The sequence below is a fragment of the Pseudochaenichthys georgianus genome, chromosome 10 (assembly GCF_902827115.2).
Source record: "Pseudochaenichthys georgianus chromosome 10, fPseGeo1.2, whole genome shotgun sequence".
Taxonomy (NCBI): domain Eukaryota; kingdom Metazoa; phylum Chordata; class Actinopteri; order Perciformes; family Channichthyidae; genus Pseudochaenichthys; species Pseudochaenichthys georgianus.
In genome coordinates, this window is record NC_047512.1 from 25904142 (window position 1) to 25930372 (window position 26231).

General features: G+C 41.5%; 1 protein-coding gene across 1 annotated transcript; it reads left to right on the plus strand.

The window, feature by feature from the left end:
• The first annotated feature begins 977 nt into the window (after window positions 1-977).
• On the plus strand, window positions 978-25921 carry ergic1 (endoplasmic reticulum-golgi intermediate compartment 1). Its single transcript, XM_034093716.1, has 10 exons — window positions 978-1104; window positions 10517-10578; window positions 17476-17548; window positions 17996-18090; window positions 20926-21050; window positions 22400-22504; window positions 22580-22640; window positions 22856-22956; window positions 23621-23743; window positions 24638-25921. The coding sequence occupies exons 1-10, from the start codon at window positions 1085-1087 to the stop codon at window positions 24743-24745; spliced, it is 873 nt and encodes a 290-aa protein (XP_033949607.1). The 5' UTR covers window positions 978-1084; the 3' UTR covers window positions 24746-25921.
• The last annotated feature ends 310 nt before the right edge of the window (window positions 25922-26231 follow it).

A 26231-nucleotide genomic window follows, 5' to 3' on the forward strand; every position in this document is an offset into this window, starting at 1 on the left:
GTGTTTGGGGCCAACAGGGGCATTAGATCAACAAAGTAATTTAAACAAAGATGTTCTCAAAAAGGATATGGTTTATTGCTTGCTGTTCAAGGCCACATAAACATTGACTCACTGAGCGAAGGTTGAAATGTTAGTTGACATCATGTGTATGTTATGTAAACAGTATGAGCAAAAAGTCATGAAGAAAGATCTGTTCTATATCATTTCTCTTTTATATTGTTATTTTAATGTTATTTCATCTGTTCCCCCTCAAGTCTACACAAATCTAATTTTAAACGATAATTTAGTTGGTAACTCTTTACTTCAAACTAAGTGAAAAATATATACGTAATTCAACTATAGAATATATTATATTATTTGCGTAATTTAATCATTATAATGTATGTCCGTGAATTGTCTGTTACTATGTCTATGCTTAAACTGTGTATGTGTATTTATTTATGTACACATGGACAGTAAATAAATACTATATTGTTGAACCAAATGTTTCACTGGAAGAGTAACAGTAACAAATACACACTTATACATGACCCAATATGTACCCTAGAATGATTAAACTGTTCAGGCACTAGACATAAACTACATATATTTGATTACAAATCACTCATTCTCTGTGTAACATTGTTATTTTTTGCACACATTCCATTAAAAAATACATTCATACTGTTGAGGAAAACACTATTACTCAGAAACTCACAGAATATTAATGACCTATTTCTTATTAGAAAAACAAGTTATTTTATGCAATTCAAGTAATTTAGTAGGTAAAATATTATGTGAAATATATTTTTTAGATTAATAAAACAATGTAAAATTATTGAATTTCAATATCATTTGTTACTTCCATTATTATTTATAAAAGCAAACTTTGTTCAACGACCGCAAAGTCATAAAAACGATACAGCGCTCTCACAGGAAAGAGAATCATTGCGAACAGGAAGTAGCTCGCAGCCAATCAGATTTTGCAAAGCGTCCTAAACTGACGTCAGCCCGGTACCAATAAACCACCGGTAGAAGAGAGCTGTGTGTTAGCCTGTTGTTTGTAGCTTTGTCTGCTAATCCCCTTGTCAAACGTGTAAACATCATGCCTTTCGATGTTAGGAGGTGAGTACGGAGCTTCCGGTTGTTTGTGAGAGGTGTGGAGAGGCGGTGGCGGGTTTTTTACAGTGTGTGTGTGTTCTGGATGAATTAATGGTTGGCATAGCATCGCCTAGTAATGAGCGAAGTTGTAACAGTGTTGATTCACATTTGGCATGAATGGGCTACATTGTCGCGGGGGGGTATAGTTTGTGGACTCATGCTCAGATTTAGTTCAGTTTTTGTGTAGGTTTATGCCTGCGCATGTGCAGATTTCCTCATCCATCCTAACACTTGCAAGTCTTGAGACTGATAACGGTAGTGCATTAAGGAACAGTCCACTACAGTTTTGCCATAGCTGCATAAGCAAAAGTGATTGTCTAGTTCAGTCTTATTCACAAATGAAACCTTGACAATTATCCCAGTACACAAAACAAAGCATTAAGATCCATTGGCCACCAATACACATTAAAACAGAAAATGTACAGTCGAAAATACACCTGACTGACAGGACTATTAACCTATAGATACTTGGGCAGAAGGCACAGAGCTAATACTCTCACCTATGCTGTTGAAACTGTCAATAGAGCGCACCCTAATTAAAATGAAGAACAGGATGTTTGCACTCAGTGGTCACTTCATAATCAGGGCTGTTCCAGATACTGACTGCTCTCCTGTCAAACTCAGTGTTGCAATCATATACACAATCCTTACATCGGAGTGCAACTTAAAGTTTTAGTTCTGCAATCAATTATTTATTTTCATGATCAATAAATAAAATCAGATTGTTTACATCAAATGTCAAAAAGTAGTAAAACACTGCCCTTCACAACTTTTGCAATTGGTTGTTCTCAAATGTCTTGTTTTTTGTGACCCAAAGATATTCAATTCATAATGATATGATAAAGAAAAGCAGCAAAGCTTCATATTTGATTAACAAGAGACTGCGTAGTGTTTGTTTAGAATTGTTGCTTGAAAAACGAGTACAGCAATTAATCCATAATCAATATTGTTTTTTTCATCTTTGAATCGATACAAATTGTCTATGAGTTTTACCACTATATAAACTAAAAACAAGAAATGGCACAGGATTGTCATTCTTGGTAATTAGTGATAGTTGATTTAGACCATAACATGGACAAAATAGTGAATTCCCAGGGTGAGATACTAGTGCTGAACCTCTGTTAATTCATTTATAATGCAACAGATTCCAAACATTCCCTTATAGCTTCTCCAGTGTGAGGATTTTTCTGTTTTATATAACTGTAAATGTTATAATGTCAAACAAGCTGAACACGTCACCTTGGTAACTGCCGTTGAAAAGGATGATTATTTGCATAACACAGATGAGCTGCCTGTCAAAATAATCGCATCTTTCCCACTGACCACAGCTGTGTTGTAATAAGGAAATTAATTTCAATGCAGTGTGTGTGTGTGTGTGTGTGTGTGTGTGTGTGTGTGTGTGTGTGTGTGTGTGTGTGTGTGTGTGTGTGTGTGTGTGTGTGTGTGTGTGTGTGTGTGTGTGTGTGTGTGTGTGTGTGTGTGTGTGTGTGTGTGTGTGTGTGTGTGATGAACAGGTCATGTCCCGTTCACATGCTTATGACTGGATGTCCTGAACATGCTCAACCTGCACTGCAACAATGGAAATGGTTTGATTGACCAACAAATAGTTGTTTCGCCCACTCAGAAATAGGGTTAGTCATCAGTGTAGCAACATACATTACCGTAGATCTTGTCATTACTAAGTATATGTATTTGGAATGTCTTTTTCCATTACATTGCATTTAGGTGACGCTTTTATCCAAAGCGACTTACAATAAGTACATTCGACCAGGAAGACACAACCTTGAAGAAAACAGAATCATATAAGTACATCAGGTTTCATAGAGCCAAGTATTTCAAGTGCTACTCAACTGGCTATAGATAAGCCAGTCCTTTATTAGTATATAAGTGCTCTGTTAGCAGTTCTTTGTTAGTAATTCTATCGCTCGAGGTGGAGTCGAAAGAGATGAGTTTTCAGTCTGCGCCGGAAGGTGTGTAAGCTATCTGCTGTCCTGATGTCAATGGGAGCTCATTCCACCATTTTGGAGCCAGGATAGCAAACCCACGTGTTTTTGCTGATGGGAACTTGGGTCCCCCTCGCAGCGAGGGTGCAGCGAGTCGTTTGGCTGATGCAGAGCGTAGAGCACGCGCTGGGGTGTACAGTTTAACCATGTCCTGGATGTAGGAAGGGCCAGATCCATTTGCAGCATGGTACGCAAGTACCAGTGTCTTGAAGTGAATTCTAGCAGTTACCGGAAGCCAGTGGAGGGAGTGGAGGAGCGGCGTGGTGTTGGGAAAATTTAGGAAGGTTGAAGACCAGACGAGCCGCTGCATTCTGGATGAGCTGCAGAGGTCGGATGGCACATGCAGGTAGACCAGCCAGGAGGGAGTTGCAGTAGTCTAGGCGTGAGGTGACGAAAGCCTGGACCAGAAGCTGGGTCGCTTTCTGGGTCAGCTGGGGACGTATTTTCCTGATGTTGTAGAGCGTGTATCTGCAGCAACGGGTTGTAGCAGCGATGTTTGCAGTGAAGGACAGGTTGTTATCTAGGATCACGCCCAGATTCCTTGCAGTCTGAGTCGGGGAAACAACAGAGGTGCCGATGTTGATAGTCAGGTCAAGAGTGGGACAATCTTTTCCCGGAAGGAAAAGCAGTTCAGTCTTGTCAAGGTTGAGCTTGAGGTGATGAGCGGACATCCACTGAGAGATGTCAGCTAAACAAGCAGAGATGCGTGCGCCAACCTGGGTCTCTGAGCGGGGAAAGGACAGAATTAATTGGGTGTCGTCAGCGTAGCGGTGGTATGAAAAACCATGCGGCTAATGACAGATCCGAGCGAGTTTGTGTACAGGGAGAAGAGGAGGGGACCAAGAACAGAGCCCTGAGGGACACCTGTTAATTGACAAGGGTCGGACTCGGACCCTCTCCAAGTTACCCTGTAGGTACGGTCTTTGCGGTATGAGGTGAGGAGGGAAAGTGCAGAGCCTGAAACTCCAAGTTCTTGAAGAGTGTGAAGGAGGATCTGATGATTCACCGTGTCGAATGCAGCAGACAAGTCCAACAGGATGATGACAGAGGAGAGGGAGGCTGCTTTGGCCGTGTGCAGTTCCTCAGTGACAGCAATGAGAGCAGTTTCTGTGGAGTGACCTGCCTTGAAACCAGACTGGTGCGGATCCAGAAGGTTGTTCTGATGGAGATAACAGGAGAGTTGTTTAAAGACAGCGCGTTCAAGTGTTTTAGACAGGAACGGGAAGAGAGAGACAGGCCTGTAGTTTATAACATCAAACGGGTTGAGAGTGGGTTTCTTTAGGAGAGGGTTTACTCTTGCCTCCTTGAGACTGTTTGGAAAGTGACCAGAAGTTAGAGAAGTGTTGATGAAATGGGTGAGAAACGGTAGAATATCAGGAGCGATAGTCTGAAGGAGGTTTGAAGGGATAGGGTCCAGAGGACAGGTGGTAGGGCGGGCAGAGGTAATGAGGGTAAGAACCTCACTTGGCGAGAGAGGGGAAAAGGAGGTTAGTGTGCGGGTGGAAGGAGGGTCTGGTGACCCATCGGTGAGTAAAGGTGAGTCAGAAAAAGAAGAGCGAATATCATCAACCTTTTTTTCAAAGTGGTTAATAAAGCCGCTTGACAGAAGTGAGGAGGGGGGAGGGGCTTTGGGAGGGTCCAAGAGGGTGGAGAAGATGGAACATAGTTTTTTAGAATTGGAATAGGAAGATTGGATCTTATCTTGAAAGAAAGTGCTTTTTGCCTGAGAGATCGAAGCAGAGAAAGAGGAGAGGAGAGCCTGATAGGTTAGGAGGTCGTCGCGGTGTTTGGATTTCCACCGTTTCCGCTCTGCTGCCCTAAGGACGGTTCTATTAACACGCAGTGCGTCATTTAGCCAGGGAGCAGGAGGGGACTGACGAGCTTACCGAGATGTGAGAGGACAGAGAGGAGAGAGAGTAGAGAGGAGAGTTTCTGCAGCAGAGTTTGGAGGCAGGAGTTGGAACGAGTCAGAGGAAGGGAGGGCTGAGAGCACAGATGAGGCAAAGGTAGAGGCGGAGAGGGAACGGAGGTTACGGCGGACAGGTGCAGGATGAGAAGAGATTAGTTTGTTATGTTTGGAAAGGGGTAGAGGGAATGAAATGAAGAAGTGATCGGATGTGTGGAGCGGGTTTACAGAGAGGTTAGAAGTAGTGCAGTTCCTTGAGAATATGAGATCAAGGACATTGCCAGCTTTATGAGTTGGTGGGGAAGGAGACAGTGAGAAAGCAAAGGCGGTTAACAGAGATGTTAGTTAGTCTATCTTCCCCGTCTGGAGGTTTAAGTCTCCGAGAAGTACAGCGGGAGGGCCAGTTTCAGGGATGTGTGAGAGGAGATTATCCAATTCCTCCAAGAAGTCCCCCAAGGCGCCTGGTGGACGGTAGAGAACAACAATGGTTAATTGTATAGGATGGGTTACTGTGACGGCATGGAATTCAAAGGTGGAAGGAGTGAAGTTGGGTAGCTTGAAGAGGGAAAAGCTCCATTTGGGAGAGAGCAGGAGACCAGTGCCACCTCCTCTGCCAGTGGGTCTGGGTGTATGGGAGAAGGAATATGCTGTGGAGAGAGCTGCTGGGGTGGATGTGTTGGATGGAGTAATCCAGGTCTCAGTGAGAGCAAGGAAATCCAGAGATTGCAGGGAAGCGTAGCCAGAGATGAAGTCAGCCTTAGGAACAGCTGACTGGCAGTTCCACAGGCCGCCTGAAACTAGATGTTGGATGTCAGTGGAGCACGTGGGATAGACGAGAGCAGGCCGGTTATAGCGATTAGGCGATACACGGGGCCAGTGATAATTGCGAGAAGACACATGAACAGGAATGGAGAAAATACACATGATTATAGCATGAGGGGCTAGAAAGCTAAAGAAAAGAAAAATAAGACACCAGCAATACTTAGCTCAATCAGAGTAGGATTTGCCTCCTCTTTGCCACCAATGGCTGACGCTCAAAGAAAGAGCTACCTAAATGGACACCTGATTGCTGAGTTCTCACAGCTGTGGTGCTACGCCCCTTTAATTAGTTAACTCTCTACAGCTGATGGGCGACAGCTGAGAGGCCCTTCCTATTTTAATGCAGCCTTGATCGCCTACTGAGAGCAATGTTCAGTGATCAGATCTGAGATTTAAATTTTCTCAAAAGTGCCATTTTAGCTACAATAACTACAGAACAATTATACAGAGTAGAATAACTGAAATAGAGAAGTCTAATTAAACAAGAATATTACTTAGAGTGGTTGTTGCGTCAATAGGTAATGTCGCCACCGGGTCAAAATGCACACTGCATTCCTTGAAACATTACCTAGAATGGCAATTACAGTGATTACTTACTTAAAAGTAGTATCATCAATAGATCAGCTTCTAATATGGGAAACGTCATTCAGAAAGACTGAACAGCAGCTTTGCTGAACCAATAAGTGAATAATTAAAGGGTTAGTATCAGATTATCTCATTTATTGACAAACACAGGTATGTGTTTTCGGCTAATCTGATAATTTAGTGTGTTTTTGTTTTGGGGATAATCAGATCATGGAAACTTTAGAGCTTCAGTGAGGATGCTCACTGTCAATAGATGTCATATCATTTCATCTAGGGTGACTGTTTGCTGTTTGATACCTGACGCACACTTTGGTCAGATGAATGGATAGAACCTACGTAACTAAAGTCAGAGGTACATGTGTTGTTTATAGCTTGTGATGTGAGGTGAGAAAGAGAACGTTATTCATAAACATCCGCTATGTGGGTTTACTCAGCGAAAACTCGCTATGACTCATTCGTGAGATATGGTTTATTTAGCAAGGGCCCTTCATTGAAATGCGGCCGTGTGGTGTCAACAGACAGATGCTGGTACAACATGTCCTTACTAAAAACAAAACATCTGAGCCCTTCTTACAGAAGACTGAGCAGTGGGAAGTGACCGAGGGACGTGTGTTGACTGTAATTCAGGAAATTACAAACATCGACGAGGGGTCGAGAGGTGAACTTTCAGCAGTCACAATTAGTATTCATGAAAACAACATGTTCTTAGCAGAGGAAGTGAAACTGAGTTCTCATTCACCCTGAATATGCCCATTTAAATGATGCATCAAAAAATACACTTTACTGGATTCTTTATTTTGTGTTCAACTTACCTTTTTTCTATATTTCTAGTCATTCAGTTTCAGTGATATTTAATTATATACTTTAAATTCTATATGTTTAGGTAAGCTAAAGTATATCGATGTCATAGATGAAGATATATTTTCTTCTGCAATAATATAAATTATGATTCACTGTACTTTTAAAATAATTGTATTACATGTAATGTGACTGAAGTGCACAGTGTTAAATCTAGATAGAAGTCCTATCATTCAAATATTTAAAGTATTCCATATATTGTAAAGTTGATATGTTACTTACTCTAATGTCAATACAAAGATAGTTCGGTTATGCCATTTTGTTATTTTTGTCCTTATTTCCAGCCCTTAATTTAAAGTGTAATTCAGACCTTGTGGCTAGATATATCCAGACTGTTGGTGGACAGATGTAGAGTAAGGTGCATTTGAGACTATTTAGAGTTCCCATGTAGCATCAGTTTCTGTCTCGCGTCTCGAGTGACCAGACGAGCTAGATTTTGTTTCCTTGCTCACATTCGCCATTAGCGGAGGGAAACTTTATCGCCTAAAAATAAGGGTTTGTGATCCTACAGCAAGATGTGAGGGTCTCTCTAACTATTAATAATCTCGTCTCGGAGATAGACTGCCAAAAACATGTCTCAAAGGTATATCTGCTGTTTGTGCTGTGTGCAAAACATTATATGATTTTTAAACGTACAATTAAATATATCTTTATGGCTGATTGATACTTCCAAGATGTATTCATTTGAAAGCAATACACGTCAAATCCATTTAAACTTACAATCTCTAACGCTGTTCTACGTGGCGTGTCTAAGGTGATGAGCTGTAGTTGCAAGTGTGTTTTGGAATCTTAATTCAAAGCTTACGTGCTTTTACGGATATATCTCAACAGACACGTCATTTGTAATACTGCAAACAAAGGGCTTTCATCTGTGGGCTTTAGGAGAGACCACTGATGTTTGTAACCTTTTTAGGCAATCGATAGTGATTTAACAGATCATTATTTAGATTTCAATCTTCAACATCATTCCTCAAGTCACTTTTAATTTGAGAAAAACTCAATAAGAGATTATAAACATAAGAGAGGACATCCATGTAATTTGATTTAAATGAATGAAAATGTCTGAATAACTTAATACTAATTGATATACAAATTGGTAATCATGTTCATTTAATCGTTTATTTGAACCGGGACAATGCGCATTAATGAACATTTTAAACAAAATAATGCTTTCAAATGTAAATGAGCCAGATTTTAGCTTTGAGCTAATTTCCACCCGTAGTCCCGTCACATACAACATTCAAAGTATACTTGCTTGATATCATATAAATTATCTCATCATATTGTGTATAAAGCCGTGTATTCGTAAACAGGCTCTAGGTTCTGTCTCTGAGATGCTGGAAAGCCCTAACGTATGTAGTGAATAATCCTTGAACTGAAGAGATGAAAATCAACATGACTTTCAGGGTTTTCACACAACAGGGGTCTGTATCGCGATGCTCCACCTGTCTGGTTCTTCCGGAGCTCAGTCCTGAGGCTGGGTGGAGGGGACGTGAAGAGGAAAGAGACCCTCCCTCAAGCCTGACATTCAGGAAGTATGTCACTCTAGAAGTGTTTCTGATCCTCAAACAGAGCGACCCCTCCCTGAGTCCCATCTCTGAAGCTCTCTCTGCACCCTGCCAGCTATTAGCACACAGTGACCTCACACCAGTGGGACAGGGACTCAGAAAGTCATCGATGGATGTGGATCAGAGACAGAGGAAGAGTCAGAGGTGTTTAGGATTGTTTAGCTGTAGATGAAAACAAAGGAGTGAAAGCTGCGGCAAAACACGAGAAGCAGCGGGGTCAGGGCTAGACAGGAAGCCCCCCCCCGTACTTCCTCCCCCGCCCATGACCACATCAGCTGTGGTTATTTCACCGCTCGGTGGAAGAAATGTGAGCAGATGTGAGTTCTGGAAGGACATGGGGATGGAGGAGTGGGTGGGTGGGGTTTGTGAGCGAAGGGGTTTGCGGTTTAAAATGTTTCACTGCCCCAAAAAGGACATGTGCAAGATCTCATGAACTGAAATAGTTTTGGTGTTGAGTCGCAGCTTTTTTCCCACCTTCTCAGCGCCCCCAAATATGCAACAAGAGTATTTCATAAGAGAGTCGATTGGCACAGGTTGCAATGATCCTCCTCCGCTTCTGATTCACTGATCTACGCGCACAGTCTCAAATGTAGACACGAAAATGTCAAGTTAAAGCTTTAGATGATTACAAAAAACAGCAGTCTTACTTAGGGCTGCTCAATTAATCGCAATTACGATTATGGCTTGCAACGATTACGAAAACAACGTAATCAAAATAAAACGATTATTTTTTTATTATTATTACTTCTTTTCTTTTTTTTAATAACTTTTTTTTTGTTATTGGTTTTTCAGTTGAATTAAAGTTCAGGGTAATCAACTGTTAAAAACATACTATTCACATTTTTTTTCTCCAATAAATTGATGTTTTCAAAGTAAATGGATAATTGTTTTTAATAATGGTGATATCAATTATTGACCCAAATAATCGAGATTATGATTTTTGCCATAATCGAGCAGCCCTAGTCTTACACGTTCATCCTCCACCTTCACTTCTGGTGTTACTGTTCATTTTTGTATGGTAACAAGAAGATCCAACCCTCTATATTTGTGTGTGTGTGTGTGTGTGTGTGTGTGTGTGTGTGTGTGTGTGTGTGTGTGTGTGTGTGTGTGTGTGTGTGTGTGTGTGTGTGTGTGTGTGTGTGTGTGTGTGTGTGTGTGTGTGTGTGTGTGTGTGTGTGTGTGTGTGTGTGTGTGTGTGTGTGTGTGTGTGTGTGTGTGTGTGTGTGTGTGTGTGTGTGTGTGTGTGTGTGTGTGTGTGTGTGTGTGTGTGTGTGTGTGTGTGTGTGTGTGTGTGTGTGTGTGTGTGTCTTTTTAGTGTTGTGTGTTAATGTTGGCGTTGTGTTATCATTTGTATTTGTTGAGCGTCAGAGACTTTTGTTGGCGTCAGGTCAGAATTACAGATTACACATTCAAAGGAAGAGGTGTAACCCTGTCAAAAGTGTGTGTGTGTTTTGTGGCTGGCTGTCTGGACCTGTGTGTGATGGCGCTGGTCCAGAGCTAACATTCTTCCACTCTTCCGTAATATTGCACTGCCTTATGGGTACAGCATGTGCCTTTTTCTCAGCACATAGTGTTTACTTGCTCTCTTCTTTTTTCTCACTCCCCCCTCCCTTTTTTTTCTTCCTTTCTCTTCTCAGATTCGATATCTACCGGAAAGTGCCAAAAGATCTCACCCAGCCCACATACACAGGAGCTTTCAGTGAGTAGTCCTTCACCACAACATGATGAGCTTCTACGTTATCAAGTTAAAGATGTCCACCTGTCCACATCTATATGGTTAGATTTGGTGCTGTCAGGATCTTTTTTTGATTCAAGGTTCTTTATTGTCAAACTAACATAGCTAGTAGTAATAGTAATTATGTCGTTCTTAGGTCACAGGCTTCTCCAACAATGCAACAGAATTACATTACGATTCAATCACAAACTTAAAATCCCCTCATTGAAGATATTGATACCACACACCATGTTTCAGCAGCTTATAACATATTAACACCACACCAAATAACAAGTTGGGGTTTTATTGAGGTTCTTACACTTTGGTTTATAATAATAATAATGGGTTCCATTTATAAAGCACTTCATATTTGATTTCAAATCCCAAAGTGTTACAAGTAGTGAGCATGAACAGTATAAATAAACATTACACAACACGGTAGAATTAATAAAAAGCAATAAATAAAAAATAAAAGGGTGATAAAAAGGTCTAGGCAAAGGCTCTTTTGAAGAGATGGGTTTGAGGCCTTTTTTAAAAAGCCTCCACGGTCTGTGGTGCTCTCATTTGGTCGGGGAGAGCATTCCACAGACTGGGAGCAGCCGAGCAGAAAGCCCGGTCACCCATAGTACGGAGCTTAGTCCTGGGGGGTTTGAGGAAGTTGGAGTTGCTGGAGCGGGTGGTCCGCAAGGAGGTATGGGGGGTGAGGAGTTCTTTGAGGTAGGGAGGGGCAGTTCCATGGACACACTGGTGGGTGAGGACGGAGACCTTGAATTCGATCCTCAGTTCCACGGGTAGCCAGTGTAGTGCTTTAAGGATGGGGGTGATGTGATCATATTTGCGCACCCTCATCAGGATCCTAGCAGCGCTGTTCTGAATGTATTGGAGCTTCTGGATGCTTTTGTTAGGGATCCCGATGAGGAGTGCATTGCAGTAGTCCAGCCTGGAGGAGACAAAGGCATGGACCAGCTTTTCGGCGTCAGACAGAGTGAGTGTGGGGCGGAGTTTGGCGATGTTCCTGAGGTGATAAAAGGAGTTCTTGCACAGCTGTTTAATGTGGGCCTCAAAGGTCAGATGGGCGTCCATTTTAACACCCAAGTTGGTTACTATTGAGGAGAGGGGAATGTCCTGGGTGGTGATGGTGGATGACCGAACCTGGTGTGGGGTGCCAACTATAATGGCTTCGGTCTTGGAGCTGTTGAGTTTCAGGAAGTTTTGCTTCATCCACGCCTGTATCTCGTCCAGGCAGGCAGTGAGTGTGGGCGAAGGCAGGGCTGCAGAGGAGGTAGGGTTGATCCTCAGGTACAGTTGGGTGTCATCAGCGTAGCAATGGAATGATACTCCATGTCGGCTGATGATCGAGCCAAGGGGGAGCATGTAGACCAGGGGTGCCCAACCAGTCGATCGCGATCGACCGGTCGATCGCGGGGAGATTCCCAGTCGATCGCGAGATGTGTCTAAAAATAGAACAACAATATTCTGTTTTATCGTTAATGTCCTATAACATAATCTTCCTGTGCCAGAATAATGCACATGAACGCATCAAAGCTTTGTGATTGGCCGGCGTGACCCCATGTGTCGGGGCGAGGCTGGTGGGCAGTGGGCAGTGCACTAGTTCGCTAACGTTGTCCGTGTCAACCATTGTCAACACCAGGAGTTACAGTCCGCACACACACAAGAAGCAACACATATATAATTTTCACTCCGAGTGGGAGGATGATTATTTTTGTATCTATTCCAATTCAAAGTCCATCTGTCTCATCTGCAATGTGAGCGTGGCTTTATCGAAGAAGGGTAATTTAGAAGCGGCATTTCAAAACAGTGCACAAAAGCTACGAGACAGAATTCCCTCCTAATTCTGCCCTCCGCTCCCAAAAGGTGAGGGACCTGAAAGGACAGCTAAATGCACAGCAGTCCATTTTCACCAGGCCAACAACAAGAGCAAGGCTGCTACCATAGCATCTTATCGTGTCAGTCACGTTCTTGCCTAACACATGAAGTCTTTCAAAGACGGCGAAGTTGTGAAAGAAGCATTCCTGGAGGCATGCCGATGCGTAATAAAAATAACAGAAGCATTTCAACAGGTTTTTGATATGATAAAAACTCAAGTTAGATACCGTTATTAATCAGCTGTAAGTTTGAGTTTGTTTGAACTTATTCATTATAATTATTGTACAAAATGGTATAAGAATGCAAACTTAAATTGATTATAGTCTATTATCAATTCAGGTTAAGAAACTAGTGTTGCTTGCATCCTATTTTAATGGCATTTCTTTTCTATACTCTAATAAAATGCAACAAAAAAAGGGTTTGATTCTATTAATTTTGTCTTTTTTATTGCACTTTGGCAGCAGATTCCTGTGTAGCTTCAGATCTGAGTTGTCTTGTTAGTAAGCCTAATTTATACTTTTGTAGCAACACTATTTTTATATAATGGCAAAGAAAGGGTTCAGAGTCTTTTCTTTTTTTCCTGTGTCATATGTGGCAGCACTGTTCAATGTTTCTTGAAAACATTACCCACTGTAGTATGTGACGTGTGAATAAACTCCAACTCTGTATCAACAACACTGTTGTGTAACTTCAGTTAAATACTTGTATGTGTGTAGATTAGAAAGAGGTAAGATAAAGGATCTGCAGTATTTTATGAAGTATTAATCGTACAAAGGTCAGTTGTATACAAGTAGAAGTGTGTATTTACCTGGCAGTAGGCTGTCAGTAATGGCTACGCCTCTCTATTTGGACTGGTAGATCTCGGCAGACTGGCAACTTTAAAAGTAGCTCTCGGTTCAAAAAAGGTTGGGCACCCCTGATGTAGACGGTGAAGAGGGTGGGGCCGAGAACTGATCCTTGAGGGACACCACAGGTGACGTTGTGGGTACCCGATTCTGCCTCGCCCAAGGAGACGTACTCTGTTCTCCCGGTGAGGTATGATCTGAACCAGTCAAGGGGAGAGTCAGAGAGTCCGATGGTGGAGTGCAGACGATGGAGGAGGATGCCGTGGTCGACGGTGTCGAAAGCTGCAGTGAGATCGAGGAGGATGAGGAGAGAGGGAGAGCCAGCATCAGCCGTCATCAGCAGGTCGTTGGTGACCCTGTCCAGGGCAGTTTCTGTGCTGTGGCCTGAGCAGAAACCAGACTGGAACTTCTCAAATAGGTTATTGGAGTTTAGGTGGTCCTGGAGCTGAGCAGCAACTCGTTTTTCCAGCACCTTTGATAGAAAAGGAAGGTTGGAAATGGGTCTGTAGTTGGCCAGGACTCCCGGGTCAAGGGAGGGTTTTTTGAGACAAGGTTTGATGACAGCGGTTTTTAGGGCAGAGGGGACATGGTTTATGTGCATATTAAACTAACTCAATGTGATGTGTTAATTTGTAAGAATGAATGTGCTTTTTGCTAAATGGCTATTGGCTCTAGCCTCATAAAAACATGTTTTTTGTCCATGTCGTGTCTACACTTTTTAAATTCTGTAAACTCCTGTTTATTATTGGGCTTAAGAGGTGTTAATAAGATGATTTAGGCAGAGCTTGGCTAGCTGTCTCTTTATGCTAAGCTGGCTATAGCTTTGCATTTAGCTTTTAGACATGACAGTGATATACATTTTCTTACCTAGAAAATGAAAGTGTGTACCCAAAAGGTTTTCTTAGTTCCTAATGATTCATTATAATTCTTTTTTGCAATCTAACTAGCCTTGAGTGGTAGCAAGCGTTTTGCTTGTCACGATATTGTAAAGTTTTTTTGGGGGGGAAAAGAACAGTGAAAAAAACAGGCTTTCATCCATATAATGATATTGATTCAATTGATAGGCGTGTGTTCTATCAAATATTATCCTATCTATACTGCCTATTCCTAAATGGCAATCACTAATAACCATTGCTGGACTGAAGACACACTATTTACTTACCTGTGATATATTATATGCACACTTATCAATGAAAGGTAAATGGAAAGAGGAACCATTCACTGCTTTGAGAGGTGGATGTATTGAGGAATAGTTCAGGCCAGGGCGGAGCTGTAGTTGAAGCGCCTGCCTATCCCAGAGCGGAGGTACGTCCTGACGGAGTCCTTCAGCACATGGACCAACCTGTTCCAGCACAAACTAGTATGGCAAGAATGTTAAAGATCGTGCTCAGCCATCACCTCGGGCCCGAGAAGTTATCAGTGGAAATCTAAATGCTTTTCCTGTCAAGTCATGTGTTGTGTTTACTCGTCATCCATAAGTCATTGTGTAATCAGTGAGTTGTATTGATAATTCACTGCCTGAGGCAAGACAAAACTCCCGATGACACATTTTTGGCTCCAATCTGTCATTTACTAGCATTACTAATGTATAAGTCAATGACAAGGTCGTGTTAACATCAATTTAAACTGATGTCATGATGAATCAGCCGCAAATATGTCAATCTTTTGGTTTCGTTTGATTTCATAAACCGTTTTTGTTCCTGTGTCAAGGAGTGATCATTTTGGGTTCCAATCCAGTCCCCTGTGTGTTGAAGAAAAAAGCCAAAAAAGTTTGGCATTAAAGCAAAATATCTTGTACACAAAACACAGTATCTAAGATTATAGAGTTTTTGGGGAAAAAACGATATATTATTAGAAAAAGTTAACTGATTGTTAATTCATAATCTTAAAAGATAAACATCTTAATATATAATAATCAGTGCATAGTGAGCATTTTTCTACACATTATAAACACTTTCCTGGATGACATGGAAGAAAATGGATTTGCCATCCACATCCGCAGAGTTTTGAACAATGAGTAAGTGGATGGAAGTACTTCATGTGCACAATCAACACCCTTCCTGTCTCCATCCACTGTCTACAAGTGAGGGCGCAGGGTTGATTAGGATTTTAGACGACTGTTCTTACATAACCCACCGCAGGTCAGATAACCCACGGCACTCACATTTTCGGCTCCCCCTCTTCACAAAAGGCCAAATATGTGACCCTGTCTGCTTTTGTTATTTTCTCTTAGGGCCACATTCCTTTGAGTTCAATTATTACGGTATTTACTGTGAACAATAACTCTGTTTTGGCCACAGTGGTTTCCGAACCTGTTGTAGCTTTGAACATAATGTATCAGTCTGTTGTTTGATGGATTTTCTGTCATCATTGGTTTGTCCTGCCTGTGTTAAACATTCGCATCTCTGTGTGCGGTGTGGTGGGAAATAAGCCTTTGGGAGTTATATGGCACATCTGATTACAGATATGCACATGTTGTATGTGCCAGACGGATTTGTGGTGTTAGCAGAGGTGGGAGAAGTACTCAGATCTTGTACTTAAGTAAAAGTAGAAGTACCAGAGTGTAGGAATACTCTGTTACAAGTAGAAGTCCCGCATTCAGAATGTTAATCAAGATAAAGTATTAGCATCAACATTTACTATTACCAAAAGTACTAATTTTACAGATTGGCGCATTTCATAATAAAATATGATATGTTTTGATTATAATGATTCATCATTAAAGTGTTCTCAAAGCTGGTAAAGATTCAGCTAGCTTTAATGACTTTGTATACTGCAGGGTAGCTTGTTAATTTACTCCAGGTGGAACTAAAGTCTGATTTAAGTGTGATGATGATTATATATTGATTATATTTCACATCAATAATCAAAATCTGTAAAGTAACTAAAGGTATTAAATAAATATAGTGGAGTAAAAGTACACTGTTTACCTCTGAACTGTAGTGGAGTATACACAGTAGCAAAACATATTTCAGTAAAGTATACAAGCACCTCAAAATTGTACTTAAGTACAGTACTTGAGTAAATCTACTTAGTTACTTTACACCACTAGGTGTTAGTGTATTTGATTGTTTCTGTCACAGGTCTGAGAAATATAAATAAACTACTTTATAATCTTCTTTCACCCCATGTGTGAGCAATCGGAAGGATGAGCTCAAGTTTAAACTAAAACAACTCAATACTCTGTCAGTATTTCCATTACGGAGCTTTTGAAGTCCAAACCATTATTACACTGATCTTTAGTAATCCAGTGCCAGTGTTTCGCCCTTTGACGCCCGGGAATAATTACTGTACTTTTCATCAGCCTGAATTGGTGACCTATGTGTCATAGCGACACTCCCTATTGTTTGTTGGTTAAACGTTACCTTATGTAAAGCCTTCACAGGCCGCAGGTTTGGCCTGCCAACCACAAGGTCATGTGACTGTGAGGTCCTAGGAGACAGTTGCCACATAAACACGCTACACCTGCTGAGTGAGAGCTTTCTGACAGGCTCTCACCACACCGGATAGACCAATGTTGCGCAGCACAGATCAGTTCCCTCCATATTTATCTTACTAAACACATGACGACGTTTTGCATGACCCTCTGGCTGATAGGTTAGACAGCCTTCTCTTTTTTAAGCTCAGGCTTTATTTAGGCTCAGACTGAACTAAAATACATATACGTAAAGGTCTATATTCCTAATTTGGTTTGTGTCTAGCTTCAAGTTAATCCTTAAAACTTCTTTATCAGAGTTGTTCGGTATGAGTGACTTACAGTGTGTGAGTTCGTCTAAGGAAACCTAAAAGGAGCTGTTTGTAGGACTAGCATTAGCTCACCCCTTTAAAGCAGATATGCTGTAATGTCCGCCTGTTTAGCTTATATTTAATGTGTAATGACTCGAGTAGTATTTCAAAATCTGTGTAATGGCAGGCTTTACACCGTCAGTGTAACGGCTATTTAGGGACTTCTATGGCCGCTGTGATTTCATTAATATCAATAACTTAGGTCACCCATCCCTAACGGCGGGAACAGCCCGGCTCATTTGGTCTGCATCATCCTTTGAAGCGCCAGTGTGATTTTGGGATGAATGGGAAATAAATGCCATCAGAGGATCAGCAGGGACTTAAGTTTAATATTCATTCTAACTTTCTTCCTCTCTGCCCACAGTTTCCATCCTCTGCTGTTTCTTCATTCTCTTCCTGTTCCTGTCTGAGCTGACGGGATTCATAGCCACAGAAATGTAGGTATCGAGAATCCCATCTCAGAATAAGGGCTGTCTCTTGTAATATCCTGTGGCTGACACACACTGATCGAGAGGACAGTTCCTTTGTTGCCACACGGGCACAGAACGTGCCGTCTGAAACTTACAAGACGGGGATTTAATCATGAATGTCAATGCCCTCATTATGACGACACGCATGTTGTAACCAATGAACAGAGGCCGTTTTCTTCTCTCAGGAAATTGGCTTTGTGCGTGCGTCAGCCTCTTAGAAATGTGTAATAATGCATGACTCCAGCAGGTGGGGTGTAAGCAGGGAGGAAATGACTCTAATTTGGCAGAAGATGTAAAGCAGTGTGTATTGTAGGAGGAAAAAGGAGTTTATTTTACTCAAATGATTTTTCTTTCTCATTGAATGTTCAGTTTGAGCTCATCTAACCATTTGTTTTCCTTCTCTCTGCCTTACAGTGTAAATGAACTGTATGTGGATGATCCTGATAAAGAGAGTGGTGGGAAGATAGAAGTGAGTTTAAACGTCAGTTTGCCAAACTTACACTGTGATTGTGAGTATTTACGTAATATATACATATACACTACTTTACACACCTCTTCTCTGCATCACACTTTCTGTTTGTGTGTTTTTCTTTTCACATTGTTTATGCGCTCTCTTTATAGTTCTGTTTTTCCCTTTTATCAGACCTTATCATACCCACCATGCCCTATCATTTTACACGGCATATTGGCAAAAGATAAGTGATGCCCTAGACAAAGAAGTCGACTCATATTGGTTTGTTTTTATGTGTGTGTTAGATAACAGCAGATTTCAGGCCCTGTTTGATCTGGTTCTGCCACACTGGCGCAATCTGAGTGGCCTCCATTGGCTTCTCTGCTGCATCGGATGTCAGAGAAGTGGGCAGGATGGAGAGCAGTCACTGGTTATTTTGTACCCATGACTCCCGTCAGAAACTATGCCCAATGACACACTTTACAGAGGCTCAGGCAGCACAGAAAAAACACACATTAGCGATATCCAAAAATGGCAACTAAATGCTTGTGTGAAAAACAAAGTCCAGATTTCCGCGATAGAGGTTTTGGCATGCTGACACACAGCTGTTGGCCCTGTGTTTAGACCGTCTCACTCATGGCATGCCTAAACAAAGGCCTTCTCATGCCGTGTCCAATTAAAGCCCCCTGTGATGGCGGTTTTGTTTATTTGCACAATTTAAACTTTTGGTTGCAGAAATGTGGGGCCCTCTTAAATCACAGCTTAAACATGTTGCTCTAACCACACTGCAGCTGCATGTAATGAGTAGGAATGTTAGTGTGAGTTAATATTGTACATCAGGTTGTCATCCATTACAAATCTCCCTGACACAAAGCTCCCTGACGCAGTTACTAAATCAGCCTACTATCACCTAAAGAACATATCTAGGATTAAAAGACTAATGTCACAGCAGGATTTAGAAAAACTTGTCCATGCTTTTATCTTCAGTAGACTGGACTACTGCAATGGTGTCTTCACAGGTCTCACTAAAACATCTATTAGAAAGCTGCAGCTGATTCAGAACACCGCTGCTCGAGTCCTCACTAACACTAAGAAAGTGGATCACATCACTCCTGTTCTGAAGTCTTTACACTGGCTTCCTGTGTGTCAAAGAATAGATTTCTAAATATTGCTGCTGGTTTATAAAGCACTGAATGGTTTAAGCCCAAAATACATTTCTGACCTCCTGCTAAATTATGAACCATCCAGATCTCTCAGGTCTTCAGGGACTGGTCAGCTTTCTGTCCCCAGAGTCAGAACTAAACAGGGAGAAGCAGCGTTCAGTTATTATGCTCCAAATATCTGGAACAAACTCCCAGAAACCTGCAGGTCCGCTGCAACTCTGACTACTTTTAAATCCAGGCTGAAGACTTTTCTTTTTGTCGCTGCTTTTAATTGAACTATTCACATCTTAAACTGCACTGTAACTTTTATCCATGTATTTTTTCTTTTAATGTTTATTTTATTATCTTTTCTTTTTAATGACTGATTTTAAATGCCATTTTCTTAAAGTCATTCGTTTTTTGTAAAGCACTTTGAATTGCCTTGTGTTGAAAAGTGCTTTATAAATAAACTTGCCTTGCCACGCGAGAAATCTTTTCATCATGGAAAAGCTGGCATTTCCATCCCTTTTTTACTATTTATCAACTCTGCTGTGCTGTTCCGGATCTAGACATTTAAACTTCTCCCTCCACTGACCTTTACCGGTTGCCAGGTCTCGATTTGTGACCTCATGGAAAAGCAGAACCACGTGTAATAACCTTATAATAATTCCCCCCGCCACCCCCGATCCACTTTACATGAACACACTTCCAGTTCTAAATGTCTTAAAAAGGAGAAATAACCAGCTCACATGGGCAGACTTATCTCATGTCCGCACACTGTATTTTGAGACCTTGATAGACGGAGTGGGGGGGGTCGAACATGTCTTGAATGTCAAAGGTCAGACGAGTGGCATGTGGAGCTTTTAGTACAGGTCCAGCACACGTCCCCGTCCCCCCCCTGCACTGATGGCCAACTCACAGCACAGGCCGGATCTGAAAATAGGCCACTGCCAGGGTGCGAACACACGCCGGCCTGCAGGAGGGGGGGGGGGGGGTGGGGGGGGGATTGGATGGATGGAAAAACACAGACAGGCAGGATAGGTGGTCTGTTTGGACTCTGTGTGTTTACTCTGTGGGTCATACTCTGCAGACTTTCTCTTATTATTCCTCCGGCAAATAAAAGCTGTGTTTGTTTGGTTGTGATGTTGTAAAAGAAAAGCTACTGATAATTCTCATTGTCTATAATTTATTTGATAACCTATTCATCATTTAGTTCATAAAGAGTCATACAAAGATCTGTGAAGTTATGTATTTAATTTCTAGAAAAGCAACATTTAAAAAAAAAAAAAAAAGTGATTGAGATGTGAGATCTTGCTCATAATTTAAGTGTATATAATTATTTTCATTTTATGTTTCAATTTACATTTTTATATAAAGATCAGGATTCAAATACAAAACAGCTGCAGATGTTTTGTATAGAAGTTAAATGTTGTCTAATCAAAGTGAAAATAATGTATTTATTTTGAACTGAACTATTTTTTACCTGGATTTGGATTTATGCCTAATATTATATTTATATTTTATATATATTAGTTTATTCCACTCATGGCAATTATAAAACAAAACATGTACACTTTCTTAAATCAATCTTAAATTAATAAGTTGAGTAATTTTTGTAATGCAGTTAATTCTCATTTTCTTATCAGTGAAAACAGTCAAAGTTTGAACTAGCAGAGGAAACTATATTATATTATTTAAATTTTCTTTTGAGTTTATTATTTATTTTGTAATGATCTCCCATGTGTCTTCAGTGGTGGGTTTGGACATCCAGGACGAGATGGGCCGCCACGAGGTCGGTCACATAGACAACTCCATGAAGATTCCTCTCAACCAGGGGGACGGTTGTCGCTTTGAAGGAGAGTTCACCATCAACAAAGTAAGACCTCCTCATCACACAGTGGAGAGGAGGAATAACACACTCAGACTTAAGAGAACATCAAGTCAGCTTTTTTCTGTGCCCATGTATTACATGATGATGGATCGGATAAGAGCCCCAGTATGTTGGTGGCTCTTGAAGTATCTGGTTGTTTATTTGTCTTGCACATGGGGTCCTTCTCACTTCGGTTAAATGGATTCCTTGCGTCCCTCACTTGCGTCGTTTCCCTGCGACTAGTCCCTCCCACCAGGGAAGCATGGAGAGATGCAAGGAAACCACGAGAAGCAGGGAAATGAGTTTTAAGAGCAATGGGACGTCCTTTCCTCCGGAGCGTCACGTGAAGCGACGTCCGTTTGTGATGACGCCGCACAGCTGATCGTCTGACAGCTGCTCTGTCCCCGTTGTGTTCACAAACACCCCCGCCTCTGTTAGTACACATTTACTGACACAAACATTTGTATCATCTGTTGTAGACCCAAATACATTAAATAAAATAAGAACTCATTCTCAAAAAAGATAAACGCCATTCTTAAAATGTATAGGCTAAACGAAAAAAGCAATCATGAAAATGTTTCTAATAAATGAATAAAATGATTTTTGACCACTTTGTTGTTCAGATATATCACATATTTGTAACTAAATGATACATTAATTGAAACAAAACACGGTATAAACTGAGGAGTGACTCCCGTGAGGTTCATGTATTTTCTTCACTCCGCTGGGAAACGGCTCTCATGTCAAGAAGCATCAGATCAGTGGATGCGCTGCCTCGTCCAATCAGTGAGCGATACACAGTAAGGGGGCGGGGCGAGTGTCTGAGGATTTCATCGAAGGATAATCTGGTGGTTCCTCGGTTATAGCTCCTCCATTATCGCTCCTCGGTCCTCCGGCAAAAATAAGGCCATTGGGACGCTACTCAAGATGGCGCAGACAAATCAACTTCCGGTGAGACCGAGACCGAGGAGCGAGGAAATGAAAAATAAGAGAAGTGAGAAGGGCCCCATAGTCTTCCTCCTCCAGTCTAAAATGGAGTTATGCTAAATGGAAGAGCCCTAGGATCAGCTTGAGTTACGTCTGCAGTCTGGGCCCACTGAAGCCCCGTTTGCCTCCATCGCCATCTTTGTGCGTCAGTCTTTCGTGGCTATTTAAGATGATTAACCCTGCTGTTGTACATTGATCACTCCTGCTCGCTGAATATATTTGGAAATACTTTATCCTTCCGGAGGTAAAGGCCATTTAGTTTCCAACCAACTGTGTGTGTTCAGACTTGGTCATTAGTTAACCAAATGTGTTGCAGGTGCTCTCATTAAGCTAAACCTAGCTGCCTGTGTGTACGTGTGTGTCTGCAGGTACCAGGAAACTTCCATGTGTCGACACACAGCGCCACAGCCCAGCCCCAGAGCCCAGACATGACCCACAACATCCACAAGCTGGTGTTTGGAGAAAAGCTCCAGGTCAGGACACGCACCCCAGGAAACAGATACCATCTACTGTACCAAGGCTAAACACAGATTCCTTTTGTCACACAGGTCAAAAAAGTCCAAGGAGCCTTTAATGCATTGGGAGGGGCTAATCGGCTGTCATCCAATCGTACGTATCTGCATAGTCATCTAATACAGTGTGTGACTTTCATGCAAGGGTGATGCAATGAAAGGAGACACCGAGTGGACGCGTATCAAATCCTAAGTGGAACCACAGCTGACGCTCCATCTCAAATAAAAAAAGCTCCCAGCTAGTGATCATGATCAACACTACATCCATTTTTGGAAAGGTTTTACTGAAATGACTCTGCTTCTCTCTTGCAGCTCTGGCGTCACACGACTACATACTGAAGATCGTTCCAACGGTGTATGAAGACCTGACAGGCAAACATAGGTTCTCCTACCAGTACACAGTAGCCAACAAGGTGCCGTCTCTCTCCTATTCTCCATCTTTCCCTTTCCCTCCGTGTCATGCATCGTTTTTGCAAGTGTCAAGGCAGCAGCTTGACCATCCCAGCATATGGCCGGAGCATATATCTCCGTGTTAACTTGTGCACACACCCAGAAGTGAAAGCGCGCCCCTATTGACTGGAAACGCTCCCCAGATGTCAACAAACCATAAACACACTTCCTAGAACTGACTGACAGCTGGGTTTGGAGTAATCACAGTGCAGATCAGCTGTGAAACGAGGCAGTGAGCAGAATATTCCTGAATCTCATCGTCAACGTCCAGCTGAGGGACATTTCAATGCTGTAAATGTTCCTTTGGGTGAATTTGGTTGTGTTGTTGCCGTGATTTGTACAACATCAATTGACTGTCGCCTCCTCTTGCAGACTTCATTACTTGAATTCATCCAAGATTAATTTACAAGGAAGCATTTATGACTTTATCTGAAACCAATTCTGTAACGACTCATAAACCCGCCACCGCTGGAGATAAGGATGAAATAAAAGATTGCGCTTAATGGATTTCTAAACATAATGGCATTTACCCGTCTCGGTGCTAAATGAATCTGTTTCTCTCCCCAGGCGCAGCTCCAACACTCATTAAATGTTTTGTAACACTTTCCTTTTTGTCATCCCGTCCAGGAATACGTTGCGTACAGCCACACGGGAAGGATCATCCCAGCCATCTGGTTCCGATACGACCTCAGTCCGATCACAGTGAAGTACACGGAGAGGAGACAGCCCTTCTACCGCTTCGTCACAACAGTGAGTGAAGTCTTCTCAGAGCCTTGACAGAATATAAAGATCTTTTGCCTCTAAGTCCTAAAATAAACTCAGTTTAATTCAAGGTCTTTGAAAGCTCTTAAATAGTGAAACTGTGATTTGAGGCTTTAAACATATTGTTATTACAAACTTTGGGAATTGGGACATCCTCAAACAACTAAGTTTAAATCAAATGAAATCTAAATGTTTTATAGCCCCAAATCACAAAAAATGCCTCAAAGGGCTGCAGAAAGCAAACAACAGAAAAGACAAAAACAAAATACAAACGTCATCGCATAACAATTATAAACACATTATACTTATTTAGACTTTAACTGTAGTTTCTCACATGAATGATTTCTATAGCTATATAGCTAGCTACAGCTATCCCATCTTAGCTTAGCTCAGACACTGGGAACAGGGACACTCCAACCCTGGCTTTTTTCAACAACTTTACAAAAGATAACAACTGTACAACTATTTCTATTACATTCTAAATTCCTTTCTCTGCCCCCCCCTCCATACCTGACTTCGTCATTTGAGGAATTTTGGCTGAGCTTGTAACCACCTTACCAGGATGTTTCCTGCTGACTGATACTGCGTCAGGATTAAATTGGCTGCCTGGCTGATGAGCTAAACCGTTATTTGTCTTTTCAGTTGTTTAGGTTTATCATGACTTCAGGCATGAGTTAGGACCTGACGCTGCTCATAGTGGGATCATGAGTCACGGTTAAAGACTGAGTCAAGCTGCAGCAGGACTCTTTGCTGGATTCCAGCACATTCCAGTGTCAGTGTATTGTTATAATTACAATGAAATGAGAAGCAGCTGACATTGTAAAAACAGAAGAAAACCTCAAAGATTTGAAACAGCGAGACTGACAGACTTGTTTTCTGTAGATCTGTGCCATCGTGGGCGGGACGTTCACAGTGGCAGGAATCATCGACTCCTGTATATTCACCGCCTCAGAGGCCTGGAAGAAGATCCAGATTGGGAAAATGTCCTGAGGACCGCTCCCCACTCCTCCCTTCAACTTAAATAAAGTGCAAAATAAGCCTGTTAGCTAAATCAAAGCCCACTTCCTTTTGAACATTGTATCATCGTAACCAACGGCGTGGCCCCGGGCACTCGATCTAACTACCAGGCTTCAAGACTGTGTCTCCGTTACTGAAGATCCTCTCAGGCTGCATCTGGTGACGCATGGATGCTGACTATCACATGACTGCTTCTACATCTTTGATGTAAAGGGGGGAGAGGGAAGCTCTTTTGTTACTGGTAATATGAAGTACTGTGTGTCAAAGTTCAACCGATCTGGGTATTTGAAGGCTGCACTTAAAATGAAGTCAAACAAAAAGGCTGATATTACATTTTCTTTTTTTTACGTGTGTATGTATGTATGACAAATCTTTAAATGTATTCAATTGTAGTGTTCAGGTTATGGCGGTAAAATGTACAAACAAGACACACTTGTTTTTTTAAAGGATCAGTTCAACCAGTGTATCAGTCAGTTTACCCAGTCACTCTTAAGGAGAACAATCATTTTAGGGAAGTGTTTGGGTACATTAGGCCGGTATGTGAATAGGCTGAACTCTAAAGTGTTTCCATAGTTCACACTTTCCATCATCTGATGTCACTTTGTTCCATCCAATACACTTTGTTATGGCCAGTTTCCAACCATGTGCCTTTAGGTCACCTCTTCCATGCGTATCCTCAGCTCTCATGTGTTGTTCTGTCTGTTTGCAGTGGCTGCCACGAAAACCAGTGACTTGCATGTTACAACTTTCTGTGTAGATTCACTTTCTAGAGTTTATTTTCAAACCAGTGATCATTGTTTACCTTTCAGTCAATTTAAACCAAATATATCATCAATGCTGTTAACCGTCCTTGCTTTTACTTTTTTCATTCCTTCTCACTTATTTCAGAAAATCTAGAGAATGTCTGGTTTTTTTACGATGGATTTATTGGACTTTTTTCGACCCGGTACAGGAATGAGTTTACTCATTGATAAAGTTGCAAGAATTGGTTTTGTAAGGAGAACATGTGCAGACCATGATGTTTGGTTGTAAAAAGATCAACGATGGTGATGATCATCAACTGCTCTGTTGAGGTCATCCACTTCCTGCTCCCTCTCAAAGTTCTCTGTAATGCTATTTGTTCCTCGAGTAAAGGTACCATACAAACCACTGGTGTCTTTATTTGTTCATGTTTCTATAAGCTTGTCACATTCATTCTCTTTTCCTAATTTTTTTTTTCAGTTTAACAATACGATTTCCAAATCATATTTTATGGTTTACAAAGAAAAATGGAAATAAATGGATAAATAATTGGTTTAAAAACAGAAAATCAACAGCATTCAAGCTGCTTTAGGGTTTAATATCCAAAGCTTCTTTGAGGTGGTGTGTCCAAAAACAATCTGGGTCTGCAAATTGAATATTGAATATCCTCAAAAGGAAGTGTTCATCTTCTAGATTGTTATCAACAAGGAATACTTTT

Excerpts from the sequence above, each read along its gene's own strand:
- ergic1 (XM_034093716.1), top strand. The coding sequence starts at position 1,085 with ATGCCTTTCGATGTTAGGAG. Across the intron at positions 10,579-17,475 it reads CACATACACAGGAGCTTTCA|TTTCCATCCTCTGCTGTTTC; the intron begins GTGAGTAGTCCT and ends CTCTGCCCACAG. Across the intron at positions 21,051-22,399 it reads GAGAGTTCACCATCAACAAA|GTACCAGGAAACTTCCATGT; the intron begins GTAAGACCTCCT and ends GTGTGTCTGCAG.